A 19,266-nucleotide genomic window follows, 5' to 3' on the forward strand; every position below is an offset into this window, starting at 1 on the left:
CCAATCTCTTTCTGCATTCATCGATTTAGTGATTGGGCTTCTTGCAATAATGGCATTTCCCCTTCCTATTAGTCTTTTCTATGTCTTGGACAACCTTATTTGGCTATCCAGCATCACCCTTTTGCTGATTTTATACATTTTGCTCGACTTTTCCTTTGCCTTTGAACTTGGAGAGCATAGCCATATCACCTGAACAATATACAAGATTACGATTCCTTGCACAGTATACAACCGGCTAACACTTGCACAACTTGGAAGTTGGTATCTTTTGATCCTTCTTGAGTCTCCTTCTCTCCTACACAATATGTATAGGGCTCTCCTCTTGGTGCTTAATTTCAGCTGAGCTTCCGCAGCACTTGCACCTTCTCTTCTCCTCTTGGAACTTGATTTCAACAAAGCTTCCGCAACAATTGATTTTAGCAGAGCTTCCGCAGCCCTTGCACCTTCTCTTCTCCTCTTGGATGCATGCAAAGTGATGCTTCCTTTACCTCCCTCACACCCAAGGAGAGCCTCCTCTTTTATAGGCTTTCAAGAGCTTCTTTTCTTGGAGAGAGACTTGAGTTGATCTTCATGCAAGATGTGGTTGTTTTAGGACATACTATGGAGCACTAATTTCAAGATCTCTCTTTGTACATTGTTCGAATGAAAAAACGTCCAATACAAAAGCTGTAGATCTCGCTGTTTCCGATAACCCACGCGGTCCGTTTTTAGAGATTATCTTTTTATCGTGAGATATTTTAAAAATGGATTCACCATGTCTTTTTTAAAAAGAAGAACTTCTCAAACTATACTCTTAACTTGTGGTCCATGCAACCACCTTAAGGAGAGTTCATTAAATTTCCTTGGCCTCAACCTTAAGATTAACTTCCACATAAAAACTTGTGTCTTTTTAGACCTTAGAAAGAGAATCACTTCTCTCCTTACTTCCAAAGGATCACATCTCTTGTCTTTCTTAGTGAGAGAATTACCTCTATTGTCTTTCTTAATGAAAGAAAAGACCTTAAACCTTGACTTGTAAGGGAGAGGATGACTCCAAATGAATGCAATGCTAATTACATACAAGTAAACGTTCCCAGCCGTCCCCGGATGCACACATAAATACATATACACAATGCTAATTCACTTCCTCTTCTTAGAACTTAATCCATCTTTATTTACGTGTAACTCCTTGGTTCTCGTGTACACTCTTACACTTGGCAGACACTTCTTTTCCCCTTCATAACTTGTACTGCATGTACCAGATATCCCCGTCACAGTGCTCTGATCACCCCATTAAGTGATGCACTAGGAATATTGGTCTCTAAATAGTCTCATGGCCATGCTAGATCATCATCAACACTTAAAGAAAAGTGAGTAATTAATTTATTGACATGAATTTATTAAATAGAGAATGCGTAATAAGCAATCAATTTAGTGACAGCAAGAGGCCTTCCAAGTGCACAAATGTAAGGGGCTGCTCTCCCCCCTCAAAGACAACTTCAAAGAGGTGTGGAAACCAAGATATGACTTTGGAAGAGAGTTCACTGTGATGTTTACCAATTCAGCATCCTGAATGACCTCATCAACATTGAGTAGCTGCTCACACAAATCCTGTATGTGAGTAAGGTGCTGTCATGCTATCACCTTCATCCATGGTCACATTGGCCAACTCTCTATAGAGATAGGATATGGTGGCCTCATTGCGTGTTGCAAACATATGCTCAAGTACATCCCATGCTGATTTTGAGGTCTTACAAGACCGAATGTGCGAAATAATTGCCCTTTTCACTAACAAGGCTTTCAAAGAAAGTACTAGTGGATCTTTTGAGTCCCATTTCCTCTGATCCTTGGTAGGAGGGAGAGGAGGGGCATCAGTAGTAGCAGCACCAATATCGCCACCAGCAACACCAACAACATGTCCTCAAGCGTTATGTTGAGGTATGTGAGATGCAAGACCTCCTGGTTGCTGCAAATCAGCTATAACATAGTCCCACGAGTCCTTTGCCACAAGAAGGTTACGGACCATAAAACTCCACAGTAACTAGTTTGAGCCATCAAGTTTGTTCTCCTGAGTGAGGACACCAAGGATGTTGCTCTGATCATTATTCCCCTGATGTACCATGCTGTCAATGATAGACAAAAATCTTCAACCAAATACTTCAAGTATAGAGTATACTCCTCAGAGTACTAAAATCCCCCACGGGGTTAAGAAACAAGTACCAAATTGTCACTCAAATGCCAAAGTGTGTACAATGCCACCCAAATCAGCACTTAGCCAGTAAATTACAGCACTATATTGTTGTACCACACTGGCCTCGAAATGTGTGTCCACAAAAGTACAAAATACAACTTAATGCTCATTCTTACTAAAATTTACTAAATTTTCCAAAAATTCTCTATCCAATCTGATTGTAACAGCAACTAAATGTTGATGTACTGCTTGTTGCTTGCCTTAGAGTGTGTGTCGAGCAAAAGCCCTAAATTTCTTTCTAAAATTTCAAAGAAATTGAAGAAATTGAAAAAATTTATACCTTACAACGAGATTTTTTGCAAAAATGGCACCTCGAAATATGTATCAACAGTGAATAACAACTGAAATCTACCTTGTGATGCGTGCGGATCCAAAAATCTGAAAAGCCCTAAATTTTCTTGAGCCAATGTGGAAGAAATTGCACAATGTCTATGAGTTTGTTAACAATTTGCACAAAGGGCCTCCAATTGAGCAAAAGCCTCAAATTTTTTGAGGAAATGTTCAAGAAATTAAGAAATTTCTTCAAATTGGTTATCAATTCGAACTCAGGGAGCAAAAATGAGAAAAAGCCCCAAATTTTTGGGCAACACAAGTTGAGATTTGAGAAGAGATGACTGAAATAGACTGAAAACTCCAGAAATTTCCAAAAAATTCCAAATCTGAAAAATTAGGGCTTCTGCACTTTTTAGGATTTGCAAATATTAGCGAGCAAGACTAAGAAAATGTCGAGAAAAGCTAAGAAAATGGCGAGCAAAGCTAAGAAAATGGCATGCAAAGTTGAAAATAGCAACAGCTCCTCGGACTGCGTATAGGGCTGCATGTGGGATTGCATGCAAGATTGCGTGCAAGGCTACGCGTAGGCTGAAAATAGCAAAGCTGGAGCAGATGACTTAGCTGGACAAATCTAGAGCAAATGGACAGATTTGGAGTTGATAGCTAAATTGGACAAATCTAGAGCAGATGGATAGATCTGGAGTAGACAAGAGACGACTTAGCTACAACTCCTCCACTTCAGCAGCATCTCACAACAACTGAAAACTCTTCCTCGAGTTGATAACCAAGCTGGCAGTAGTAGGACCTTGGGTGGGATGGCACTGACTGACGATGGCTGAATGGAATCCGCGCTTACGAGCTACTCTGATAACAAATGTTGGAAAATGGCAGCCAGCTATGGAGAGAGAGAGAGAGAGGAGAGACTAACAGCAAGAGAGTGAGCTGAAGCAAAAAGAGAAGAGTATACTTGCTAGAATTGAAAGATAGAGTGAAAGTACAACTTGTGTTTAGGTCAAGGGTTGACCTAACCAACCTTCGACCGACTAACTAGAGTTAGGTTTATTTTACTCTAGAGCCTAGTGTCACTACTTTAAGTTTCTAAGACACTAGGTGTACACACCTTACATTGACACTTTGATAAGTGTCCACAACCACACAAATTACATTGGGCGCTGTCCATAGAATCGGCAAATTCTAACACTTAAATGATCTTGCCTCACCTACCAACGATCAAACTATAGTTACATATTGGCCAAATCATATGCTTCCATTCTTGAGCAAGATTTGAGTTGATAGGTAGAGAGTGAATATTAGAGCACATAGACGTGCTATATGTAGGAGAGACTTTTTGACATATTATCATGTTTTCACACTCTGGGCTATTCTTGAGCAAGGCACGATCCATGGGAGACGAATCTACTACTGCTCTATGGATTTGCACATAGTTTTTGATATAATCCCAAGAGCCAGATTGGTGCGAACTATATGACACATGAATATCTAGAGAGCTAATTTGGGTAATTCTAGCACTATATAAGAGGGTGGTTAGCAAAGTACAAACATTTGGGGATTTATTAGCTCTTGTTCATTCCACCATTGGAGTGAAGCAAGGATCTCTTTCACATCCCTATTTGGACTCAATGCTATATCTCCAAGAAAGGGGATAAACAATCTAAGTTGGTAGGTGCCTAGATATCCCTCATATTTTACGCAGATGACATTGTGTGGATATTCATGAGGTATATTCTTTCTAGTACCTAGGAAGGCTCATCCCCTACGGTTATTTATCAAAGATATAGATCCTCCACCACAGATTACTCTTATGGCACTCCTCCACTCGCTGTGTTTTCGGCCATGCAAAGCTACTCAATATTCTCTGATGTATTTCGTCCACCATAATTGACTGCACTGTTAGTTCTCAAGCTTTGATGCAAGAAAAGATTAACTGGTAAAGCCTTGATGCAACGCCTTCAGACTTTTGACACTACAAAAAGTCCTCACATTTATATCTCAAATTTTCCATCTCTCATAATGAAAGTGAGTTTCAAAGTGCATAACAGACTAATCAAGTACACTTCTCTTTAGAAAGAGTGGTCATGATGCCAAGGAGCAAACTTACACCTAGGCTTCGGCACTCACATCAGAATGCAAAGCACCCAAAACAACTGCCTGAGAAGATTAAGAAGCCGATATACAAACCTCTGTTCTCGCTACATTATAGAAAAGCTGTCTGTTGAGTTACAGTAGAGACAAGAAATAACTGTCTTGCTTTGACCGATCTACTGTGCCTGTTTAGATCCCAAAATACAGCACAAGTCCACCAATGTTTTCCCCCAACTAGCTGTGCACTCCATGTTCATCATGGTAATGGAAAATGAACTTTGCAAAAGGATTGAGGCCAGAATTTGCTGCATATTTGCAGCTGCTGCACTCCATGTTTGTAAGTTTCATGCAGCTAGCAACAAACCACAAACACTGCTGCATAGTGCCCTGCTGCTCTATGGCTTTTCCTGAGTTTGTGTAACCATCTTGGAAATTATCTTTCCTATATAAAGAGCTGTAACAACTCACATTGCTAATCCCTCCACCTGTTCCCGCAGTTTGGATTGCAGCAGACAAAAAAGAGAGTCATACCTTCCTCTCCCCTGGCTGTAGCCTGTATATAACAACAATAAGCCCACATTAAAGCTTTAAACATATGAATTTCAAAGAGAAAAAGCAACAGGTCATGTATGGAAAACATTATCAACAGTCTGCAATGCCAGCATCTTCTCGTGTAACATCCAGAACATCAATTATGGTTTAAATTGCCATGCATCATCAAAACCGTTTTCATTTGCAGCAAACGAACTGTACAGGTTGATGCTTTGCAGGCAAAGACACAATTGCACATCCAAGTGCACTGTTTAAATCCCTTCATAAAAACAACATTTCAATACTAATGTAGGAGTCTTGGAAGTCCAGTAGGAAACTTCCTAACATGTAACCACTCCCTCTCACACCCTACCCCACCACACCCCACCCCAGCAAACGAGCTATACAGGCTGATGCTTTGCAAGCAAAGACACAATTGCACATCCAAGAGGCTGATGCTTTGCAGGCAAAGACACAATCACACATCCAAGTGCACTGTTTAAATCCCTTCATATAAACAACATTTCAATACTAATATAGGAGCTTGGAAGTCCAGTAGGAAACTTCCTAACATGTGACCACTCCCTCACACCACACCACACCCCACCCCACTTCCTAACATGAACGATGTATTTTGATTTTGTATTGGTTCGATAATGGCTAGCATATTGGGCAAATACAAATCATGCCACATCCTAAGCTAGTGCTCTGGTTTGATTCTCAATTTGTTTTTCGGAAACATTTCGTGGCCGATGATCAGATTGAAAGTTCTTGAAAATTATTTGAGCTTGATATGGGAAAGAAGAGCTCGGATGCATACTCTCACGAATTTAAAGATATTGCATAAAATGAAGGCCTTGGACGATCCTCAAGCATTGCTTTACATGTGATACCTTTTTGGATTGCCACCGAACTAGCAGAATGAGGTGCTCCACAATCCTCTTGACTTGCTCAAGGACGTCTATAGGTATGCAAAAAAAATTGACAACACTTTGGCTGCAAGTAGGTGCAACTAGTTAATTGGGGGTTCCCATTCAGCTACCTTAATCTTTAAGTCAAAGAAGTTATTTACCCCGATAACAACTCATCAACCATCTTCAGAGTTACAAAAGAAAAAATACTACAAGCGTAAGGTCAATTGTAGTGATGATCACTCTATTATCTATTTATTGGCATTGTTCTATGAACAAGAATTATAGGTTCTTGCTCACTTGTTCCATGACTTAAATCAGTTCTTTTACTGAAATTACTTGGGGTTGGTAATTTTTGGCCTTCACTTTTCTATGCGAAAGTCAAAACGTTGACTCTAGACCATTTTGCCACAAATATTTTTTATGCTCACTCCCTAACATTGTTTGCAAACCCCTCAATCACAAAAAATGTTTCTAAGTAATATCGACAATAGTCTCATTAATAAAATAGTTTTTGGCTTGCATGATCTTTTAAATTTTATTGGGCATATAAATAGGCAAGAGGTTACCAATTTATTAGATAATGCTTCTGCTCATAATTTTACTTTTTCTTGCTTGATACACAAATTGCAACTCCACATGGTATCCACTAACCGTTTGTGTCCCATGTACGAAGAGCCCTAGGATGGATCGCTGGGATCACGTGGTATTGGACTTGGATTTTTCAATCCAACGATACAATCAGATCATGGATTTCAGACTTATGAGCCTTCACCATGTCAATGCCATTCTTGGTATGCCATGGTTCTTTGAAAAATACTCCTTCTATATTGATAATAAAAATAATGTATTTTCTTTTGAACTTGATGGTCATTTTCATGTGATTGAGGACTATTCACCCTCTGGGATCATTAAAATTGAGGTAAGCACTTGCTAGGATCAAGACAAAATACAGTGTAGACTGAGTGCAAAGAGAAGAGTGAGCTGAAGGAGTGAGTGTACAACACAACCAATATTTGGTATTATGATGGTTGTACTACTTTAGGTTTCAATAATATATAAAGTACAAGAGTGTTAGGGTATGTTCACACCTAAACACCATAAAAGGCACGATGATCCTTTGTTTCCAACAACCTCCCACCTAAAGGCAATGTGACTACATGAGCAAACCACTCTATTAGAAGACCCTTTGTCAGAACGTCTGTAGGGTTATTATCTATATGTACCTTGATAAGCTCAATGCTCTTCCTGTCAAGTACATCCTTGATAAAATGATACTTCGCCTGTATCTGCTTTGTCTTTGTGTGAAAGACAAGATTCCATGCTAACACGATAGCACTCTAACTGTCACAATGGAGTATAGGAACCTCTGTAATACCAAGCTCTCTCACCAAATGTGAAATCCATAAAGCCTCTTTGCATGCCTCAATGGCGGCCACATACTCTATGTAACCAGCCTTTCTTCCATGAATGGGTGGTAAATCCTTGATTACAACTTAATTACAGTAGCAAATAATTAATGCAAATCTGAAAATATAAATTTACCTACTGATCTTGGACAATGCACCTCCGATTGGCCCCAAAATCGGCGCCCCTTTCGGTATTTCTTTACCTTTATTGAAGAAGAAGTCTTGAATCTATTTTACCCCTTGATTTGGGTACTTAATTGGCCTTCATCTGCTTTGATGGAGATGGAAAATGCCCCAAATGCAATGGCTAAAATGCCCTGAAAAAACCATGGCTAAAACATCAAATTTTCAGGGCATGAACCATGGCTAAAACATCAATGGTATCATAACATATGTTGTTGTCCATGGAACTAGATGTAAACCATTGAAAACTGAGCATAATCTGATCATAAACTCATCACTTGCTAATCTGAGAACCGATCACAAACTGCTACAAATGTAACCCCAAATTGATCACAAACTCATTGCAAAAATTGACTAGCAATCAATATAAAAACTAATCCAAAAAGTGACCATAAATGGTTCTCAAGCTGATAAAAAACAAAGCTGAAACTGATCAGAATTTTTATCTCAAAATTAAGGCAAAATTCATGTCAAATTGATCATAAGTTGATGCAAAAGTATAGTTCTAATGCCCGAGTGAAACTCATACTCATCTGTATATATCTCACAGTGACTAGTACACTAAGGGCAAACATACTATCAATGCAATATCTTGGATGTATATTGAACACATGCGAGATCCACTACATACGAGAGCTGTCCATAATTGGAGGAGCGGAGGTGCTAACTCCCTCACAAGCATCAGGTAATACTTTGGTTTTCTCCTCTACTAAACGTGATTGAGCCCGAACTAAAGTCGCCTCTAACTAGAAAGCATCAAGGTAAAGCTACAACAACTGAGGATGGTTTGACAAGTCATCCTCCTCCATCCATTTGGCATCCATTGGTATCTTGAAACTTCACCAAGTACCGTTTAGGACCCTTACCCTTGATCTTCCTCTCTTTGTGTGCCAAAATCTACTCTGGTACCAGTATTTCGTCGAGCTCTTCAATCTCCGATTGAATTTCAGCAGACATATCCTCTGGCACATCACCATGAAAAGGCTTCAACAAACTGACATGAAAGGCATTGTGTATCCGCCAATGTGGAGGTAATTTCACCCGATATACCACATTGTTGATCTTCTACAACACTTTAAATGACCCATAGTATCTCATAGACGGTTTTGGATACAATCGCTCTTTGCCATTCATCTTTCTTAGTCGTGCCTTTTCAAATCGCAGCAATACATAATCGCCCTCTGCAAAGTGCAAAGCACGCCTATGACGATCAGCTGCTCTCTTAGTAAGCTGAAAGATGATTTTTCATTACTTTGGAAATAGCAAAAGCAAATACAACAAGGCCAGATTCCACTTTCAATTTTATATCAAAAGTATGAACTTTGCCTCTGTGGAAGAGGGTCACAATCTTACCATGAGTATCAATCACTGCATGCACACGATAACACCAAGGCATACCAAGAAAGACATCACATCCTTCCAATGGAGCAATAAAGAACTCTTCGCTGTCGATTTGCTTAAACTAGACCCAAGTGGTAGGTGACTTCCCTTGAATAAGAAATGTAGACCACCACTGCAATGCATTTCCCTTAAAAAATGTGGTTGCCTTGCACATCTTAGATGCCTCTCTAAAGTTGCCTCCAGAATAGGCTGCATCAAACTGCTGAATAAAAACAAGTGTTTTCAGCCTATCTTGTGCACCACTGAAAGGCTCAAACTTCACGTTTTTGCCATAGTCCTTCAACGGACCTATGGGAGTCAAGTTATCATAAATGGGCTGCTGTAAAAAGGGTGCATTAACTGTATTTGCATAAAAACTAGTACTATTTGAAGCACCTACATGACCACCACCAAATCCTTGTGCTCCAATAGTCCCTAGGGGTGTCGATACATATCCATATGGCCCGCTTTGTGCCCCAAGCATCATGCCTATGCTGCCATACATGGGGTTAGGCATACCACTTGCATTACCCAGATACATTGGGTATTGTGAGCCATGCAGTGGCTGCTACATACCATAAGGATTTGTGTCATACATTCCCATATGCAGTGCCTGTCCAACCATAGCATGAAAAATGGAACCACCACCAAAATATCCTTGTTGTCCCATGCTTGCATGTGCATAATTGCCTTGTTGCCCATGTTCACATGGATTGGTACTACCAAGTTGGCCGTGCATTTGCACTTGCTATCCCACGGATACCAACTGTTTGTGCTCATCAGGCATTTTGGGCTCTTCTAAAGAAGGCTTAGGCATTTCCTTCGCTTCTTGTGGCTGTCCCGAAGCTGTAGAAGGTGTCTTCTCTTTGCCTTTGTTGTCTTTCTTTGGGGCATTCAAGAATCGAGTGAACAAGAGATCCTTTGCCAGTTCAGCAAAAAGATTAGATGTTGTACGCATTAGATCCTTGAAGCTATCATCAAATTTTCAGCCCCTTGCTGGTCATCAGCCTTTTTATGCATTGAAGTGCCAATATTTTCACACATTTTCAACATGCTGTCCATGCTGAGAACCACGCCCAACATCAGTCATTGCATTTCCCCCTTCACCACAAGATTGACCGAGGAGTGATACATCCTCTCCACTTGATTCCATATCACCATGTGAAGACATGCTTGCTGTAATTCACTGCTAAGAACAATTTCAGCAACAATGCAATAGTCCCAAGTTGCAATCAAGTGCCACAGGCCAAAATGCCTCTCTCCAACCTCTAAAGACATTTTTCAGTCTTGTATGAGCATTTTTGACAAGTGACAGCCTTGCCAAATGGTTTTTTCAGCATTATCCATAATTAAAAATTAACTTTTAGTCTTTAAATACTGAAAATTAGTCTAATAATTATTTCGGTGCCCTAAAAAATAATCTGACTAGCCAATAATTAAATCGGCTAGGCAACTTCCATTCCTGAGTGTCTCTGTACCATCTTTGACCATCAGATTGGCATTAGATAGCATTAAACGCCACTTCTCTAGTGTCACTAACGAACACTTATGGCCAAATGAATGACCTAGGCCAACAACTGGCACCAGATACCACCAAGTACCTATGCGGCATACCTTATAGCAACTTTTGCCTTTGACATCTTGTGATTTTCTCAGGTCACGGGCTCGTAAATTTACTCTAATCCTAGTTACACCTAACATGTGCAATATTTACTTAACCATGTGATTAAAAATAAATCCACATGTTAAGTGAGGTTTCAAAAATACATGTCCTCATGACACTCTGCCTCTGTAGTAGACAATGCAACACACTTTTGTAGTTTGCATATCCAAGAGACTGCTCCACCTATAAACGTAAATACATATCCTAAAGTAGACTTCCTGCAATCACGATGACCAACATGGTCTACATCCATGAAGCTAACAACAGATGACTTTTGCTTACCAAAGTAGATACACAAATCCTTTGTGCCCTTAAGGTATCTCATCATACCCTTCACTGCTTCCCAATGCTTTTTGCCAATATATGCCATATATCTGCTAACCACTCCCACTGCAAATGCAATGTTAGGACATGTGGCAACCATAGCATATGTTAAGCTACCAACAACTCAAGCATAAGGTGTTTGATCATTTCAACCTTTCCATCATCAAATGTAGAGCTATCATCTGCACTAAGTTTCACATATGGAGGCAATAGTACATCAATGGCTTTTCGCCCTCCATATTGAAACACTACAAAACCTTAGTGACACACTCCTACTGTGACAAATAAACAAGACTCTTTGATTTGTCTTTGAGTATACGCATACGAAGAATGTGATTGGTCTCACCCAGATCCTTTATATCAAAGCTATTGTGTAAACTCTACTTCAAGGAGTCCAAGACATGAACATCCCTACTTGCAATCAACATATCACCCACACATAAAACCAAAAGAATAAGACTGTCATCTGTTGCCTTCTTGGTGTATAAGCAGTGATCAATTTGAGAGCGATGAAATCCTTGAGATTGTATAAATGTATCAAATTTGTGATACCATTCTCGTGGTGTCTGCTTCAACCCGTACAAACTCTTGTAGAGTTTACATACCATGTGCTCTTTCCCCTTTACAACAACACCATCAGGCTGCTACATATAGATCTCCTCATGCACATCCCATGTAAGAAAGCAGTTTTTACATCCATCTATATGAGCTCCATATCTTCGGATGCAACCAAGCCCAAGATGGTTCGCAAAGTAGTCATTTTGTCTATAAGAGAAAAAAATTCATCAAAATCAATTCCATATTTTTGCTTAAGATCTTGCTTATCATTTTTAGCATTATTCCTTGCATTTTTAGGAACATTTACAACAAGTATTTATTCTTATCTAACAGGCATTCTTTACTGTCCTATCGATACATCCTCTCGGAATACAACCCTTCTGACCTCCTCTGTCTTTTCAAGCTGTTTGTGCATGTGATCTTCCCGAAAGATAACATCATTGCTACGCACTACTTGTCTTTTCTCGGGATCCCATAATCGATATCCCATCTCATCTTCATCACCATATCCTAGGAAAATACATTTACAGGACTTTGGCTCAAGTTTGTTGTGTTCTTTCTTGCAAATATACACAAATGCCTCGCAACCAAACACTCTCAAGTGAGCATACAAAGGTGGCGTGCTCGACCATGCTTCTTGAGGACCTCCTTCCCCTCCCCTTTCCCCAAAGACTTGTTTGGTTATCAATTAATCAAGTGTATGGCTGTCATAACAGCCTTTGCCCAAAATCCATGAGGTAAAGCAGCATGTGACAATATTGTACGGACCTTGTCTTGAATGGTTATGTTCATACGCTTCACAACACCATTTTGGGATGGATTATGAGGAGTGGTGAGTTCCCTTTTAATGCATTTGTTGTCACAAAAGTCCTGAAAGGCTTTGGACACATATTCCCTACCATTGCCAGAGTGAAGACACTGTAATGTCTTGTTGGTTTGATTTTCAGTAAGTATCAGGAATGTTTTAAATTTATCCAAGGCCTTGTCTTTGCAACATATTGAATAAACCCATACTTTGCGTGTGGCATCATTAACAAAGGTAATGAAATACTTCTTTGCCCTTAGAGGTAACCCTGGTATTTGACATACATCTGAATGTACTAACTCTAAGAGTGAAGACTTAGAGATAGAGATTTCTTATATGACATTTGAGCATATTTACCATAAATAGAATGATCACACTGTTCAAAATTAGCATATCTCAAAGATGAAAAATAACCCAAGTAAAAAAGCACTTTCATTCCAGTTTGACTCATGTGTTCCAACCGGCTATGCCACAAAGAAACACTTAACTGCTTGGTTATGGCGACTACATGGTCACGCATACTAGATACATGCAAAGGATACAAAGTATCACTTTTGGATCCCTTGGCAACAATGCGACAACCCTTACAAATTTTCCATTTGCTATTCCCCAAAGATGGTGTGATAGCCTTCATCATTTAGCTGCCCTATGTTTATCAAGCTCTTCTTGAGCTGAGATACATATCTCACATCATGCAAAACAAACACGGAGCCATGCTGAAATTCCAGTTTCACACTGCCAATGCCTACAATTTGACATACATAGTTGGCCAATCTTGTGCCAACAATTTGTGTCTAAATGCCCCGTTTTAAGACAAAATGTACAAAATGGAGGATGATCGAGCATTAATCGTGAAGGCGTCAGTAGCCACATGGCCATAACGTGACACTAACCGCACCAAATATTTGATCTAGGTGGGTGCTCATAGGTTGTTGCCCATTAGCAGCTTATGTTGTTATTGAATAAATTTCTTTCAATGGTGCTTAAACCACATCCATTATTTCCTCTTTTGATTCTCCTAGAGACTTTGCAATAATTTATGCTACTTTACCCTCATCTAAAGTGGATTGAGTCTGAGGCATAGAAGGCATGCTTGTCTGCATCATATAGACTGGGATTGAAGTGTATGGATTTAAAGAAACACTTGACACATTGGAACTTGCATTTGTAGATGGATCTAAGGGAAAAATCACATAAGACACGTTCTTAGATGCCTCGCTTGGAGTACTAGTGGGGTATTCCGTTCAAGGTTCTTTGAATAGATCCTTCTGCCATTGTTGGCTGAGTTGCACTTATTCCCACTATCTAGCATGTGTTTTAGCATCCACCAGTGTAGTTGGCCTTTGTAGGCTAACATGTTGATGAACTTCAAAATTAAGCCCGCCAATAAATTTATGCTTTTGCATAGGCTCATCAAGCTGGATTCATCTTTCAGATAACCGTTTCCATACACGATGTAATGCTCAATAGTTTCAGCTGTCCCTTGGGATAAATTATCCAATTGAAGAGCTAACCGATCATGAAAACCGTACCGCAAAAACTTTTCTACAAATGCTCTTGATAAGGCAACATAGGTCCCTTTACTTTCAGCATTGAGGTTATCGTACCATCCGATTGCTTCATCTTTTAGCATTGATGGAAAAATATGTAACTTTTGATCAATCTCATTCACTACGCAAGTCACCTCGAACCTTTGCTTGTGAGCATCGAGATCTTCATTCCACAATCCCCCAAATTGGGTAAAATTAGCTAGCCTTACAAGGCTATGAGCCATTATCTCTTTAAATAATGCCCCTAGCCGAAAATCTTGAGGAAATTCAACCCATGTGTTTTCCTAGTGTGCATGTTCATCATCAAAATTTGCAATTAATGCATGTGCACTCAAAGAAGAAGCAAGAAGTACATTATTGTCGTTATCATCCTCATGGGTGACTATATTGACCTCTTCTATTTTCACACTACTCTTCTTTGTAGGCTGGCTGTCTTTTTCTCAGTCTTGTTATCTTCAATGTATTTGTTTTTACCTTTCTCTTTCTTCAATTGAAAACAATCCCGTTTGTAGTCCCTTTTTTTTTGCCACAATAATGGCACTCCATATTTTTGCCACGAGACTTGCTGCATGCTCTATTTTCAAAATTGCCCTTTTACTAAAATCTATCTCTAGTGTGCAATAGAAGACTTGTTTGCTGAATTATTTTGCCTATTGAGTTATTCCATCAATAAAGAACTCTCCACATCAGAATATAATAACTGAGCATTCGAGTTACTCAAAATTGTCTTGAAAGTATCCCAAATTTCAAGCTAAGTGCATAGCAAGAAAGTAGCCTTGAACCCATCATCAATATGGAAATCCAAAGCAATCAACTGACTGAAAATTGAGTTGAACTTGTTCAAATGTACAAACATGGCTATATCTTCTTTCATGTGAAAGTCCATTAACTTTTTCAGCCAACAAACCTTGCTGGCTACACTTTTCTAAGCATCCAACTCTTCAAGCCTTTGACACATTGCATATGCTGAATTCAACTTCTCAATGTTAAACAGCAAGTTGTCTCACTTTGAGAGGTCAATGGTAGAGCGTGCAAGCTCATCCAAGTCATCCCACTTGTCTTGTTCCATATCTGTTGGTTTTATTCCCTTTGTTTTGATGGGCTTCACCCGTTTCTTCTATACCGAGACATTGTAGCATTGTTTTTGCTATATTGCAAAATTAGGTGCACCCTCAAGCTTCTTGATGTTCAAAAGATTGTTGCTATCACTGTTTCCAACCATAATTTGCAGTACTAAATTAACTCAAAGGTCACCAAATGCAAGCCCAAATGTCACATAAGTAACCACAGTACGCTGCAAGTACCAACAACAAGTAATGAAAATCCAGAGATTGCAAAAATTTCAGATCTGCAAATAGATTTTCAAAATTAGAGACTATATGTTGCCGCACCCCTCAAGCAATCACTAACACATTTAGAGACCAAGGCATCAATTACATGTGAAATCCCCAAAATTTGATTGCAATTTTCTGCTCCAAAAGCATTCACGGACACAAATTTGACAATTTTGGTCAAAAGCCCCAAATTTTCAGAAGGAAATCCATCCAAATTGCATCAATACATGTACCCAAGTGCACATACCAGACAGTTGTTGCACAAATTGAAGGAATTTTACAAAATCCCTAATTTTCTTGGGTCCAGTGTCGAAGGGGTTTTAGTCAGAAGGTCGTATCCACTGAGGATCAAAGAGAGAAGGAAGTAGAGAATAGGATATAGAAGAGAACAAAAAGGATATACAAGAGGTACACAAGATAAAGACAAAGCTCAATGAATCAAAGCACTATGTATTGATGGAACTTGTGAAGATAAACAAAATCCTTGTTTGGGGCTACTTGGAAGCAATCTCCAAGCATTAGATCTCCTCGAGCTCCCTGGTAGGTTAAAAATGTACACCAAACACTAGCTTCTTCTTTGCTACTTAGACAACAAATTTGATGGTTCCGTTGGCTCCGAAAGGGAGCTAAAACCCCAAGACACCTACCCAGAATTCTCCCAGATCACTGCTCGTTTAGACTGTTATTTGTTGCTTGTAAACTGCCATCGCACCATGCGGGATTTCGGAAGCCCTTCTTTTTGCATGAGATCTCCCAAATTGACTGAAAAGCTACTTGCTTTTTTACATGTCACCCTATTCTAGAAGTTTTCTATACCTTTTTAGGATATTTACAAGAAATAATATTCAACATATCAAAAATAGACTAAACTTGTCCAAATATACTCTATTTTGAAACTAACCATACTATGGACACTAGCACTAATAGCTAGGTTGACATTGACTCTCTAGATTCATAAGAAAGACAAATGATGATGCACTCTAGGTTTCTTCACACTATGTCCGCGTAGTGGTACGACATCCACCCCATTTGAACCTGCACGTCCTCCGATATGTGCCACCGATGCACAAACCAGGTCAAATATCCATAGCGTCAACTTGTCGCTTATCATGCATATAAGAAAACATCCCCCTGGATAGTCGATCAAAATACTCAGAATTTTTACAACTCTTGAGCCATACCTAGTATCCCCTCTAGGGTCATAAGGCCTTAGGTGCGTATCATACACTAGAGGCAGGCTATTGAATCTCCATATACGTGCTATCAATGCACCCATCAACAAATACATAGCAACATGCCTACTCTTTCCAAGTCAAGCGCATAGAAATCTACTTATACTGACAATTGTATACCACATCAAACATAAACTGAGCCTCACTTACATCTAACACATGCCGACGATTACCAAAAATAGTGAAGCAATCCGTATCTCTTGAAGCATATTTAAATTGCCTATCAAAGCCTCTGATAAAGTATCTGAAACAATTTCCAACTGTGGAGCATTACATCTAACATCCTCTAAAGGCATATCCTCATGATCATAAACTGTCTCAAAAACGATAATTGTTTCCTACAACTCATGTATATCCAAAACTTCACCAATCTTCCTCTGAGTCTCTGCATCAAGTAAAACATGAGCTTCATAAACCTCTTTAGATGCATTAAGAAAAACTACATATGCAATGGCTGAATCTTTCACTACACGATCTTCCAAGGTATTTGTGGTTGTCTCAGTATCAACCTACAACTTATATCCCAACTGTTAGCCCTCTTGCTTGCTATCTTGTTTTTGCTCTTCCACAACCTCTTCCATAACATGCTCGAGAGATGGTTGATTTGCAGCTTTAGGCTGATTTACACTTCTTCTTGTCACTCTCTTAGATGTCCCTGCATTATCTTCATCTCTTTTTTGTTTGTCTACCACAAGAATATTTGTGTTTTGCCCTTTTGCTAAATATGCATCCACTGAATATACATCTACCAATGATTCCCAGCCAATTATGTCACCAATTTCTTACCATGCATGAGACATTTCACTATCAATAACTTTCCTTTTTTCAATTGCATGCAAAGTATGTGTCCATATTACAACCTTCGGACCAACCATCACTTTGTGAGGCATTCTATCAAACTGCAAATCAAAGTAAAAGCATGTACAGCCCATAAGCATTTTGAACAGCCAAGTCTTCCAACAACTTTTGCATACCTCCCTTTCCAAAATTCAAAGCAAGAGGCAATTCCGTTTCTTGTGCATGAATCTTGTCATCTTTCCAAAAGATGAGCTATCATGCCAAGGCCTCTTGATAAGCAGTACAATCCTTCCTTTCATGCTACAAATTATCACAACACATACATCTTTTTCCTGGTTTAGGGGCTGCTCCTTGTTCCCTTTCCTCTTGTTCTTTCTCATTCAATTTTGCGACCTTCAACTAAAGATCTTGCATGCCTTTGACTAATTCATCTAATACATCTTCCCTAACAGTGGGAACAGCAGGTGCAACCATAGGGTTAGCCACAGAAGTGGGTGGCTTACTAGATACATCAATTGTTTTACACGTAATAGTGGGCAATCTAAATACATGCAATCTTTCTCTTCTTCTATGCTTTTTCACTAGTGCAGTAACAACTTCCTTAATATACATCTACTCTGTTTTAAGCCATGTCTCTGTAGTTTCATCCTCTAACAAATCATCAAGCTTTTCTTGAAGCTCAAGATCTACCGCTTGTAGAAACAATTCAATTTTTTAACTTACAAGAGCTTGATGTTCTGCAAGATCTAACTACTAAACTAACTTTCAAATTCTCTTCATAGCTTTGTAGCCACAAGACCCTTATTGGGTTGTAGAACCCACTTCCAAAAAGTCTTGCAAGTAATCAAATTGGTGTCTTCAATGTAAAATTCTTCCCTGAGTGTCTTCTTGAAAGCTACCCAGTCAACATCCTGCATATACAATTTAGTAACTCGGGCTTTCAATTCATGTATAGTGACTCGTATAAAATAACGCCTCCATGCAAATTGAGCCACCCCAAAGAACTCCATCTTTTGAGCATAGATATGCAAATATGCAAATACATTCCTGCCATTAAACAACTTCATGTCACGCTCTATTAACAACAGAGCATTTATCACAACAGTTTATGTTTCAGTAGAAGCTTGCATCACCTGTTGTATTATCTACATAAGCATATTCATATCCTGCACTAACTATTGCAAAACATCACTAGAAATTGTGCTTAAAGGTTCTCCCATCTAGTCTTTCCTTTCGACAACCTTTCACATCGAGTTCACCAATGTCCGAGGGATCTTAGTCGAAAGGTTGTATCCACCGGGAATCAGAGAGAGAAGAAAGTAAAGAATAGGAGATAGAAGAGAACAAAAAGAATAGACAAGAGGTACACAAGATAAAGACAAAGCTCAATGAATCAAAGCTCTATGTATTGATAGAACCTGTGAAGATGAACAAAATCCTTGTCTGAGGCTACTCGAAAGCAATCACCAAGCATTAGATCTCATGGAGCTCCCAAATAGATAAAAAACATACACCAAACACTAGCTTCTTCTCTATTGCTCAAACAACAAATTCGATGGGTTCGTTGGCTTCGAAAAGGGGATAAAAACCTAGGATACCTAATTTGAATTCTTCCACATTACTCCTCGTTCAAAGTGTCGTTTGTTGCCTGCAAATTATAATCATGCGGCCCGCGATTTAGGAAGCTCTTTTTTTTTAATGAGGTCTCTCAAATTGGCTGACAAGCCACTTGGTTTTTTACATATCACCCTATTCTAAAAGTTTTCTATACCTTTTTAGAATATTTACAAGAAATAATATCCAAAATATTAAAAATAAGCTAAACTTGTTTTTCACATTGTCTGCGTAGTGACACGACATTGGTGTACACAAATTTTAGTGAAATTGAAAAATTTTCACTAAAATGTGAAAAGGCCCCAAAGTTCTCGAGCAAATGTGCACCAAATGTACAATTTCTGAGTCTGATTGTCTTATTTTGTGTT

General features: G+C 39.1%; 1 protein-coding gene across 1 annotated transcript in view; it reads right to left on the reverse strand.

Annotated features, from left to right (window-relative positions):
* Positions 1-4,488: 4,488 nt before the first annotated feature.
* LOC148022007 (DNA-directed RNA polymerases II, IV and V subunit 9A) overlaps positions 4,489-19,266 on the reverse strand; it is a 62,565-nt gene continuing 47,787 nt past the window's right edge. Inside the window, exon 4 of the mRNA XM_087696685.1 lies at positions 4,489-5,159. Coding sequence (XP_087552811.1) covers positions 5,079-5,159 — 81 coding nt within the window. The 3' untranslated portion in view covers positions 4,489-5,078. The remainder of the gene's footprint in view (positions 5,160-19,266) is intronic.

This window comes from Lygodium microphyllum, chromosome 17 (assembly GCF_053477565.2).
Source record: "Lygodium microphyllum isolate KBCC chromosome 17, Lygodium_microphyllum_v1.1.10, whole genome shotgun sequence".
Classification (NCBI taxonomy): domain Eukaryota; kingdom Viridiplantae; phylum Streptophyta; class Polypodiopsida; order Schizaeales; family Lygodiaceae; genus Lygodium; species Lygodium microphyllum.